General features: G+C 38.0%; 1 protein-coding gene across 1 annotated transcript; it reads left to right on the top strand.

The window, feature by feature from the left end:
• The first annotated feature begins 1,040 nt into the window (after window positions 1-1,040).
• On the top strand, window positions 1,041-12,512 carry rundc1 (RUN domain containing 1). Its single transcript, XM_020933203.2, has 5 exons — window positions 1,041-1,552; window positions 5,751-5,909; window positions 6,652-6,850; window positions 7,389-7,484; window positions 7,945-12,512. Exons 1-5 carry the CDS (start codon window positions 1,172-1,174, stop codon window positions 8,805-8,807), a joined length of 1,698 nt encoding a protein of 565 aa, XP_020788862.2. The 5' UTR covers window positions 1,041-1,171; the 3' UTR covers window positions 8,808-12,512.
• The last annotated feature ends 119 nt before the right edge of the window (window positions 12,513-12,631 follow it).

Genomic DNA, 12,631 nt, shown 5'->3' with positions numbered 1-12,631 from the left:
AATGCCATACTGTTACAAATTCCAGGAAAAATCATGAAAAGAAGCAGGTAGCAGGCCCTCCAGAAAAGTGATTTAATGCCACTTTAAAGATGCTCTGTGTTGAAATAGATGTTGCTGGTTGCTTTGTCGTGATGGGGTAGAGATTATTTTTGGACCACCTCCTCAGGATTAATGAGTTTGACGTCATGTTTCTGACTGTGGAGGCTGCTGGGCGTCATCAGAGAAGAGCAGTAAAGTAAAGCTGTAAGTAAACAGAGTAAACAAAGACATGCAACTACCGGTATGACTGTCAGAATAAAATAATAAAACAAATGTAAAAAAACAAGAAACAGAAACAAGAAAAAGAAAAAGAAGAAGATGTTAACACGAAGGGCACGAGTAATACTGCGTTTTAGTTTAGTTAAATAAATAAAAGTGCTCTCTTGTGTAGGCCTATAGTTAGTACAAACAAATACCACATTATTGTAAAGGTAACCAAATAAAAAGAAATTATTGTTTTATAGAATTTATATGCATTTATTCTAACGTTTATAATATAGCAATGCAATGAAAACCCATTGGAAAAAATAAATAGATAAAAATCCTTGACAAACATGCATTCTCACTGTGATCGTAGATGTGCATATATATATATATATCTTTTATACAATCTATGCCCTCGACAGACCTAATCTGTATTTTGGCTCGCTTATGTTATCGGTTTGTGTCCAAGGAGCTAGATGTGTTTAATGCCATACTGTGGAACATTTGAAGGCAAAGCAATAATATTACCATGGAGACAAGCAGGGGATGATTGCACCAGAGATGTTAAATAATGCACCTTTAAAGAAAAAAAGGCAAATATAATGAAAATGGGAATGGGAAGCACGTTCAACTATTAAATATATGTGAATTATTATTATTATTATTATATAAACGTTATATTTTGAGAAAAAAAAAAATGAATACGATATTTTATATTGAAGCGTGCACTTCCGGTGTAAATTTGCATATGACGCTCTCACGGTTTGTTTGACGTATGATTCATCCTTCCCAAGATGGCGATGCACCTGCTACAGCTGTGATAATCCGCGTTTAATCTGCGCAGCAACGTGTCTTTTAACTAATTAAACTCACTACAATTCGTACTGACGCTTTAATTGAACGTGTACTATCGTTTACTTTAACCAAAATGTCCACGGAGGAGCTGTCAGCGTCGGACAGCGAGGCGATGATGGCCGGGGCTGGAGAGCGGTGGGCTCCGGTGGGCGCTGTGGCTACCCCCGAGGAGGAGAGCCGAGGGCAGCCGGGGAACAGACGCTCCAACTCGGCTTCAGAGGAGGAGATGGCCATGAGGATGAGGAAGCTGGAGGAAGAGCAGGAGCTGTTAAACTCGTCTCTCCTCGCTTTGACGTCCCACTTTGCTCAGGTGCAGTTCCGTCTGAAGCAGATTGTTCATGCCCAGAGCGAGGAGAAGGAGAGGATGCTGGCGGACCTGGAGGAGTTCGCTTTCCGAGGATGTCCACACGTTGTCGGCTGCAGGCCCCAGGATGCCTCGCTGCTTCAGAACTCGGTGAGAGCTTGTGGTCATCCAGGTTTTTATCACGTAGCTGTAGAAACTTTCAACAACACATCTTACAACAACTTTTTTTTTTTTTTTTTTTTTACTATTTGTACTGTTAAAGGTCCATTATTGCACAAAATTGATTCTTGTGAGTTTTAAGCCATGTTATAATGTGGTTACCTCATCAAAAACATACCAAGTTGTATTTTTTTCATTCACATATTTTTGAGTAACCCTGGTTTATTAGTCTGTACATCTCCAAAGCTCCAAGTGCTCTGCTACACTTTGTGATGTCATGTGGCAGTTTTCAAGTTATATAGCTACTTTTTACCTTTTGTTCAATAAAGATTGGCAATTTCAGGCCATCCAAATTTATTCTAGTGAAAGTGTATGGAGTTTTAAAAACATAGTGGAACACTTACCACATGACATCACAAGGTGGAACAGAGCGTTTTCCATTTGAGAGAAGAACTCAGCCTAATATGCACGGTTTGTGTTTTAAACATGCGTGAATGAAACAAAACACAACTCTGTTTGTTTGTTTGTTTGTTTGTGATGAGGAAAACAACAATATAACAGATCAGAAAACCATGTACTATGGGCCCTTTAAGTGCACATGTAACTTTTCTGATGAGATGAGATGTTTTTGCTTTGCCTTGAATATTCCTCAGTATGGCATTAAATGGATCTATTTGGCATGAACTCATTGTTTTTATGTCTCAAAAATACCTTGAAGAACATTCTTATTGTTGGCGAGGTCTTCCATTGGGATAGATATGTTTAATGCTATACTGCAGGCAGCAGGTGAGAGACCCTCCATCAGAAAAGTTACATGCTTCATCTCTAGGATTATTATGTCTTTCTTTATTATATCTTTATGTTTTTAGTTTTTTTTTATTACATACCTTATCTGCTCTTATTTAGAGGTTACTTGAGCCAATGATGTCAATCATATTTGGGAAAAAAAATATTTATCTATTTTTACTATAATGGTAAACATAGCGTGTACTTAGTGTGTGATTGAAACTTCTATAGGCTATATAATTTTAGTATGGTTTTGATTTCAAATATGACTTAATTAAAAATATAACTATTTTTAACTATTGATTCTGATTTGCGGGCTCACGGTGTACAATTCATATGCATTGTACTACCAAAGTAAAATGATCAGTGCATTTTATTTTCTACTACTATCTTATTTCTCTTTTCCATGTTTGATTTTCATTTTCTGTAGACCATATAAGCAAAACTATCGACTACTGTCTCTTTAGCAGCCGCATGTGGCTCCTCTTCTCACTGGACCCTAATTGGATTGTCACTACAGGCCATTGATGAGATGCTGATGTTGATTGTTGTCTTGGCAACACACAAGTCCTGCATTTTTATTGGTTTGTGGGTGACAGAGCTTCATATTGGTCTCAAAATGTGCTGCTATCTGTTATATGGAGGTTATGAAACGTGTGCGTCAGTGTTGCACAGTTTGCAGGAGCAATACACAAAACATAATGGTCCCTTAATATCAAATCATTTTAAGTATACTAGTCTTATATGCTCTTATACTTCTGTTCTGAAACAGCTCCAGATCATTCTAAAGACATTCAGGAAAGGTTCATTTCTGTCCTGTTAATGTGACTTCTTTAATATCAATACCTGCTCAAATGTGTATCTAGTTTTGGTTCTAGTTGTAGTATTTTTGATACTTTTGACAACCCTATTCCAAAGTGATCCCAAGTTATATGAGGAAACACATTAAAATGCATGAATACTAACTGTCAACTGTCAGCGAACCATTTTATCCATGACCAAGGGGAGAGACAAGACGAGACACAATAATGGGCCCACAATGACAAGATGAGGTTTAAAGGGCCAATATTATGCAGTTTTCTGATCTATGTTATATTGTGGTTTCCTGTTCACAAATGTACCTGGAGTTGAGTATTATTGAGTATTTCAGTAAAAACATTTGCTCCTTCCTCGTAGGGTTGGGTTTTCGCATGCTTCGATGATCTTCAGAGCACGGTCATAACATTTTAATGCGCCTACAACATTTTGCGTTGAATAAAGTCTCTGTCTAATCTTTAGGGAGGTGGACAGCCCAGACAAAACTATCGGACTGGTCTCTGTTAAACATTCCATTACTGTGTTTTTTATTGTAACTGGTAACTTTACTTTTGTTTCCCATAGTTACTATTTATTTACACTGTCTGCTCCTTGTGTAAATACTACTTAATTCCCAGCTCTTCCTTCCCACCTCTCTCTCTCCCTTTCTCTCTCCCCTCCTTCTCCCTCCTTCTCTTTCTGTTTCTCTCCTTCTCTCTTCTCTCTCTCTCCCCCTCTCCCCCCTCTCTCTATCCCCCTTCCTTCCTCTCTGTCTCTCTCTCTCTCTCATTCTGCTTCCCTCCCTACATCTCTCTCTGCCTCTCTCTCCCTGTTCTCCCTCCCTCTCTCTCCTTTTCTCTTCAACTCTTTCTCTTTTTCTCCTTCCTTTTCTCTGTTTCTCTCTCTCTTCTGTCTCTTCCTCCTCCCTACATCTCCCTCTCTCTCTCTCCCTCTCCCTCCCTCCCTCCCTCTCTCTTTCCCTCTTCTCCCTCCCCCTTTTCCTTCTCTCTCCATCTCTCTCTCTCTCTTTCTCTCCTTCCCTTTCCTTTTCTCTCCTTCTCTCTTCTTCTCTTTCCCTTTCTTCCTATTCTCTCCCTCTCTGTCGCTCGCTGTCTCCCTCACTATTTCTTCCTTTCCCTCTGTACATCTACCCTCTCTCCCTCCCTTTTGTCACTCTTGTCACTCCCTCTCCCTCCCTCTATCTTTCACTCTGCTTACGTGTCCCTTGTTTCTTCTTTCGTTATCACCCCCTCTGGTTTTGTCCCTTTTGGTGTGTTCTTATCTCTAGTGGAAAATCAGTCCCTGGTGACGCACTGGCTGCTGTCGACTGGAGTTTACTGAAGGAACATGCCCCCAGCTAAACTCTGTGTAATAAAGACACTGTGTAAACACAAGAACCAAACCTGCAGCTGTCTGTACTCCAGGGAAACAGACAAGACTCAAAACGAAAATAGCCTGGAAAATGTGTCAGAATTTTTACCCCTCATTTCACGATAAACAAATGCAAATGTATTAAAAGGAATGAAACATACTGTCAATATTAACTTCCTGAACAAGAACAAGACAGACCTTTTAATAACTGCTATTTTAAACCAAAAAATAATAGTCAAATTTCTTCCTCCTTCATCTGAATCCTGCTCAAACCTCATGTTTTTAGAGAGAGGATTGGCTATTGACCTGTTAATTACTAATAAACTGATAAAGTCGTATATAATGATTAATCTTGGTTAAAATTTGATTACAAAACACACAAATGTACATGTTTTTCCTCTAAAAATCTGTTTCTTTGGTTACATGCTCCGCCTACAGGAGGATTTGGTGAGTACAAAATGGGTTATACTAGTCCTCCTGTATCAGTGTTACATTAAAGCTGCACTGTGTAACATTTCTGATGTTTTCCATTGTAGCGATCGACCTATATCTGTTTTTTCATGGCCAGTTGTTTAGAATCCAGGGAAACCGATAGCCCATAAGATCTGACGATATTTTTGGGTGAATAAATTGAGCGGATTTTGATATTTTTTTCCCCAAATGATGTAACTTAAATTGGTTACAAACTCACCCACAGCCCATTTTCACTATAAACCTTTGTCACATTTTGTGCAGTTATGTCTTGTATGTCACACTAAAATGTTTATATTAAGCTTTAAGTATATTCTTTAAGCAACAGGACCACCAAAACAAAATGTCGGCTTGTGCTGGAGATTTAAGGCCGATAACCAACTCACTAAAAAGTGCAATTATTGGCAAACCGATAATATCTGTCTGTCTGTCTCTACTCCACTGAATGTTCCACAGGATGGCACCAGGTATTTATTTCAAATCTTAGAGAGACTCACTCACAACAGAAAACCAAATTGGACAAGGTATTTCTTTTGTTGTTTTTAAAGCTTTAATACAACTAATTCATTAAATGCTAAATAAATGTTTTAGTGCCAAACTGTGGAACAATCTAGGCACAACATCTGAAAAGTTTCATAGGGTGTCTTTATTAGTTACATCTTTATTGTTATTCATTTGAACACAGGAATAGAAACCTCTGATAAAGTGTTACGCAACTGTATGTAAACTAAAACTATGGCTTGAACTATTGATTCTTTTGTTCCAGACGGAGAGAGAGAAGAGGGAGCGACTAGAGGCTCAGAGGGAGAAACAGAAGGACCTGATCTTTCAGTTGAAGACTCAGCTCGATGACCTGGAGCGATTTGCCTATCAGGAGGGCAGCTACGACTCCCTGCCCCAGTCTGTCGTCATGGAGAGGCAGAAGGTGGGTCGACACTAGAGCGCGCTACAACTGCACGTTTTAATCACTTAACTCATCATTTATGCCCCACTTTGCAGGCTCTGGTCGCTCTTATGCAAGCTGTTAATTCTCAGTCTAGACACGATGGCGTAGCTCTATTTTTGTTTAGGGGTTAGCTCTGAGTTTGCGGGTGAAAAAATGTTTTATGTTTAATCACATTTAATCATTTTAAAATTATGTTAAATTAAACAAAACATTTGGATAGATACAGAATTTTCCCTTATACTAACTAATCATTTACTAGTAATATCTGCTTTTGAATTTATTTTGTGCATTTTCCCCTAAACTAAGACAAATATGAAATGATCTATATGTAATTAGGGATGTAATGATATGGAAATCTCACTGTACAGTATTTTCATGATATTAAGTACCATATTTATTGCAATATTGTGGAAATGATAACAATTGAAGAAAAGAAATGCTACTCGACAAGTCATATTTTACATAATTAAAATGGAAAAGTTCTTTATAACCATTACTTCATCATATTGTTTGGGTTGAAGTGGAACAAAGGATCATGGTATGTGTAGTGCCCACTGTTTTTTATCTGATGCTGTAACAAAACAATCTCTGCGAATTAGCAAATAAGTGTGTAATTCAATAAACTGTGGTGGACTGCAACGTTTGACGAGACAATGTCATTATATTTCTGTTACTGTGACATCCCTGTAGGTAATAATACTTGTTGTGTCTGCATATGTAGGTGATCATAGACGAGCTGATAAAGAAGCTGGATGTGAATTTGAACGAGGACATCGGGAACCTGAGCCCAGAGGAGCTGAGGCAGAGAGTGGACATGGCCATCGCGCAGATTGTGAATCCAGCCAGAGTCAAAGAGCAGCTGGTGGAGCAGCTCAAAACACAGATACGAGACCTCGAGATGTTCATCAACTTCATACAAGGTGCAAAGACAATGTTATGTGGAAAAGAAATTGTGGAAGTAAAACCTAAAAATGAAATAATATCTTAAAATGGGACTAAACCATCTAAACCAGGTCCAACATAATCTATGGGGACTACACTGGGACTAAGAACCTTTTGAATTTTACTAAACAAGGTTTAAAATACAATGTATAAATAATTTTCAACCAGGACTAAAATGGTCCAAACACTAAAAACAGGCCTAAACCAGGACTAAAACAAGACTCAACTAGGACAAAACCAGGATTCAACTAGGACAAAACCAGGATTCAACTAGGACAAAACCAGGATTCAACTAGGACAAAACCAGGATTCAACTTGGACAAAACTAGGATTCAACTAGGGATAAACCAGACCTAAATTGGTTATGAACTGGGATAAAACCAGGGCCAAAATCTTAACCTGATCTCTACCAGGACTAATGAGGACTTGCACCATAACTTTTACCTGGGCCTAAACCAGGATTTAACAAGATGTATACCAGGACTAAACCAGGCCTGTTATGTTTATTTCTTTCAGATGAGGTAGGAAACCCTCTTCTGTCTGGAGGAGCTAACTGTCAGCAACCTCAAAGTGAAGGAACTCAGACCAGAGCTCCAGGGGTCAAGAAGAAAGGCAAGTCTGAAATTGTTCCTGTACCTGTGATAGTACCATTTTTTTTAAATGTTTATCATAGTTTTACTCCATTCAACAGGCTATAAAGAAAAATTGTGAAAAAAAAGTTTTAAAATACCGGAAATTGCAATACACTAAATACCATCCAAAATACTGGGACAATTTACATGCAAACATTTTAAGTGTTTAAGTTTAAACACTAAATTTGGAATATATTTTTATTTTACAAATCATAAGTATTGTGTAAATTGAATAATCTTTGAACCTTGTTTACAGTGGTTGCAGTTATAGAATTACCTTTATGTATGGTGTGTCAGCTATAATTATATATTATATTTCAGTATAATAATATAATTAATTGATCTTTGTTTTAGTGAAATTAGTTGTCTAATCCACCATATGCACAACTTTTAAATAATTATTTACAGCATTTAGTAACTTTGACTCATTCTTTCTGTAGTGGACCCAGAGCAAGCACAGAAGCTCAGAGAGACCGGTCTTCAGCTCATTCAACGCGCTCTGGCAGTCCTCCAGATCTTCGCTGCCAGTCAGTTTGGCTGCGGCACGGGTCACGTTCCCCAAAACATGTGGTCCCCCAACGCCACTGGGCAAGACTATGGACCCCTTCTACAACGCCTGGAAACTGCTGTCGACAAAGTAAGAATTTTAGGTTCAAGACGCCAGCCCTCTTTCGAACATGTCGTGAACTACACCAGTAATGCTGCTTTGGGACCCAGAGATGAGCTAACAGCGGCTGTACGCAAAGAGCTAGCTATAGCGTTGAAAGACTTGTTAGCGCACGGTTTATGCTCACCATCACAAACTGTCAGCTTGGTTTTAGCACCAATATCGTGCCTACTTCCTTACCGAACTACCCCGCGAGATCTGCATCCTTGGGAACTTTTCGTTAAATACTACCACTCCAAAAACGGTAAAGCTTTCGTTGAATCGCCAGCAAGACAGCTATCGCAATCCTTCAGTCTGCCAGTAGGGGGCGGGCAGGTGACTGTAACGCCAAAGCAGTCTCTTCTATGGGCGATTCATACAGTTCTTAACGAGCACGATAGATTTAAAAGAGGTCCAGATACGGAGTTTAAAGCTTTAATTTGCATGGCGTTGAATGAACAAAGACTAGTTTCCTGGTTGAATTTGCTGTGTAAGTCTGGAACCCTCATTCACCCACATTATCAGCCGTGGAGTTACATGGCGCAAACTGGATTCGAAGGAGCGTTGCGTATTTTGGGACGAATCAGCCACCTTAAATTCAACCTCCCCGTGGACCTCGCTGTGCGGCAACTCAAGAATATAAAGGACGCTTTCTGAAAATATGCGAAATTGTTGTATCCAAGGTTTGTATGCTTACATAGTATAAGCTGGCAGGGGCGTAGTACTGGGGGGTTATAGGGACTGTTTACCCAGGGCCCAGTGTACGGATTGCCTGACCAGACAGCCCCTTTTACATTCTGTATGAATCCAGAAGGGACTGAGGCTGGACCGAAGAGTGTGAAAATCCTCCGTCCGAACTTGAGACAATCCAATGACAGCTGACTAATCTGTAGCACGTGTCAAATACAGAAGACCTCTCCTTTCTCAAATTCTGGTAACATTCAGAACAAAATATATAACTCAATTTACCTGAAATAAATATCAGTTTGGTGCATCAGTTGTTGATTCTGTAAAAATCTGTACAGCTTCTCAGTTCTTTATGTGGAACTGATTGGTTAATCTGCCTGTCAATCACACCCTTTGAAATCAGGGAGACAGGATAGAGCTCAAGATCCACTTGTCTTCGTAAGGTTTTGTCAAAGTGTGTGGTTCTGACTGGTCAGGTAAGTGTATGTAGGGGCCACTCACAAAATCTGTAATGTTTTTTTTTTCATTAGCCAATATGTAGTGGGGGCCCATCAAGATGATTTGTACCCAGAGCCCAGAATTTGGTGCCACACCCCTGTAAGCAGGAGACTAAACACAGCATTTCAAGCTTAAATAATTCAATATTTATGCTCCCTTTACATGTGAAATTGGTTTAAAGCAGAACTAAGTAAGTAACTTTCAGCGATAGAGCTCCCCCTGCAGCTCCCTTATGAGAACACACTGTCAGGGAAGAGACTCAAAAGCACTTTTTTTTTTTCTTTTTTATTGAAGTAACATTGCCAGAAAGAGCCAGAGTTTCCCAGGACAACTCTCTCTCCAGGTTTAAGTTTCGAGGTTTATTATCTGTCATTCAAACATGCAAGAGAAAGACATGACCCTGTGATTAAACGAGATGAGAACGAGCAGATGTCTGCCATGTTGTGAGGCTGTTTTTCCGCTTATAGCCAGCAGGGGGAGACAACGGACACTGTAAACACACCAAAAATACATATTTAGCCATCACAGGGACTTACAAAAATGTTTAATAAGGTAATATGTTACTTAGTTCTGCATTTAGGCTTTGTGCTTACTGTAAAAGCATTTATGCCAGATGCTCTTCCTAATGAAACCCTCTCCATATGTACAGACTGAACTAGTGCAAAATGTATTCAAAATGTAATGATAAAAAAACATTACTATGAACTAATGACAAACAGTGTAAGTATTATTTGACTTGAGATTGTTACCTGCATTTCTGTATTCATGTTAAAGGTGCACCGCATAACTTTTCTTGTGTCCCTGGAGATGTTTTTGCTTTGTCAAGAATTTTCCTCATTACGGAATTGTGACATTTATTTCATTGTGGGTCTTTTATTATCAAAAATACTGGGTAGATCTGACCTGTAAGTTGGCCTTGTGATGCCAGCCTGCTTGTGTACCTAGCTACAAATCATTTTAATGCCACAGTGTGAAACATTCTAGGTGGCAAAGCAATTTCCAACACTCCTGATCCTCCACCAGAACAGTTGCGCATTGCACCTTTAATATATGAGTTAGAAAATGGATTCAAAATGTACATTGACAGGTTTTTTTACTGAAAGTTTCTTATTTTTGTGAGAGACCTCCTTAAACTGTATTTGCAAAACTGCTGGAGAAAAGTCTAATATTTGCTGCTTTAACCTGAGCTCATAGGTTTTAAATGCCCTTTGTTGAAGCTGCATGACTTAAGTGTAAATGCATGGACAGTCCCAGTGAATTTCTGTGTAAAAATTCTATATTGTTTTTGCTGAATATGCCTTAGTATGTGGTGACTGTGCTGCTGATTACAATTACTGTATGAACTGTTAAGAACATACTTGTATTGTTACTCTTTCATCCAAATTAAAAACATCCGGTTAACATTATTATTTGAAAACTTAAAAATGTCTAAGATTTGACCAATCACATCGTACTTTACTTACTGAATCTTCCGTAATGCAACTGGGGCAACCAAACGGGCAGTAAGTAGAGTTGCCAAAATTCTGCTCACTAAGAATAATGTTACTTCAAAATGATATTATTCTAGTTGAGGTATTTAGGTAAGCTACAAATAAAAGTAACTGCCTGAACGTAACATCTGATTTCTAATTAGAAATGGATTTGGCAGAACGTAAAATTATACACAAAATTTGGTATTTTCAAATTATAGAAGACGACAAAATAAACTAGAATATCTGAAGGAGCAGTGCAAGAAACACAGATGTTCAAATCATTTAATACTGATAACATAAACCTTTTGTCACTTGCATTTACTCACTGCGGGAACAGCAACAGAATTTTACTCAAGTAGAGTACTGTTACACTACTACTGACTACTTAATACTACTTTTACTACTGCTACTGCTATTACTACTAAGACTATTGCTACTACTACTGCTGCTGCTACTAGTGCTAGTGCTAGTGCTACTGCGACGACGACTACAACTACTACTACTAATAAGTTCTACTAAGTACTACTACTACTGATGCTACTACTACCACTACTACTGCCACTACTGTTAGTACTTCTACTTTTCGTACTGGTAATGTTACTACTGCCTTCTACAAACACTACTACTGCAAATACTAATTCTACTACTAATGCTTTTTTAGTTCATTTAATATGCACTTTAAACTAATGTACTACTACTACTGCATTTTCTTCCCTTATTATATACATCTGTACTCACATAGGACAGTTTGTACTGAAAACCCCTTTATGGCTTTACAAGTTTATTTTTAGCTGTTGTGGTTTCACATACTGCGCTAACATGTATAACATCTATGAGTGCTTGGCAAATCGACCAAAATGCTACTACCGCCTTTTGGCTTATAATTTAGTGTGAAATTGTTGTCATTCCATGTATTAAACATTGCACCCAGTGAACTGCTGCTCCAGCTCTATTTTATGTTTAAAGGGCCTATGTTGCACGATTTTCTGATCTATGTTATAATGTTGTTTCCTCATCACAAACAGATCTGGAGTTGTGTTTTTTGTTCTGTATATTTAGGCTGAGTTCTGAAGTTTTTAAACTCCATACCCCTTCACTAGTTAATTTCAGCCCTGGAATTGCCAGTTTCTACAAAACAAAAGGTAAAAAGTGGCTGTTAACTTTGACCTTTGAATTTAATTTGAAAACCACCACTTCATGACATCACAAGGATGGACAGACTAATAATAAAGGATTACTCAAACGTGTGAATGAAACAAAACACAACTCGAGCTATGTTTTTGTGGAGGTAACAACATTCTAACATGGCAAAAAGCGTAAACATAAAAATTTGTGTAATATAGGACCTTTTTAAATTTGCAGTTTCATTTGACCTTTTATTTGTTAAGAAATTATTGAGTTTTGTTACGTTGATGTCTGAATGTATAAACAAAAGTGCTATTATCTCATTCATGTGCAAATGTTTGTAAATTGTATTCATAATTTCAAATATATTTTATCTTTTCTGTCAAATATTTATTTATGGAGTCATATGTAGCTCTAATTGATTTAGCAGCCAATTAGTAGCCAATTTTCAAGACGATTTTCTGATTTTCTGTTTGTTGGTAATTGCAAATTCCAACAAAATTAAGTATTTATGTTTTGTTTTTGTTTTTATTATATCCCAAATAAAGCTGGAATAAAAGCAAAATTTTAATTCATCATATCATTTGGTTGGTTACTTTTCTGAATGTAATATTGAAGATGTTCTCAAATGCTTTGCTTTCATTGGGTCAATTGGCAACAAGAAGTCCCAAAACTGTACACTAGGGGGCGCAGTGCTAA

The sequence above is a fragment of the Boleophthalmus pectinirostris genome, unplaced genomic scaffold (assembly GCF_026225935.1).
Source record: "Boleophthalmus pectinirostris isolate CB_2022bp ecotype Guang Dong unplaced genomic scaffold, ASM2622593v1 HiC_scaffold_17, whole genome shotgun sequence".
In the NCBI taxonomy this organism is placed as follows: domain Eukaryota; kingdom Metazoa; phylum Chordata; class Actinopteri; order Gobiiformes; family Gobiidae; genus Boleophthalmus; species Boleophthalmus pectinirostris.
Note: the sequence above shows the minus strand (reverse complement) of the source record. Positions and strands in the feature narration are given on the sequence as shown.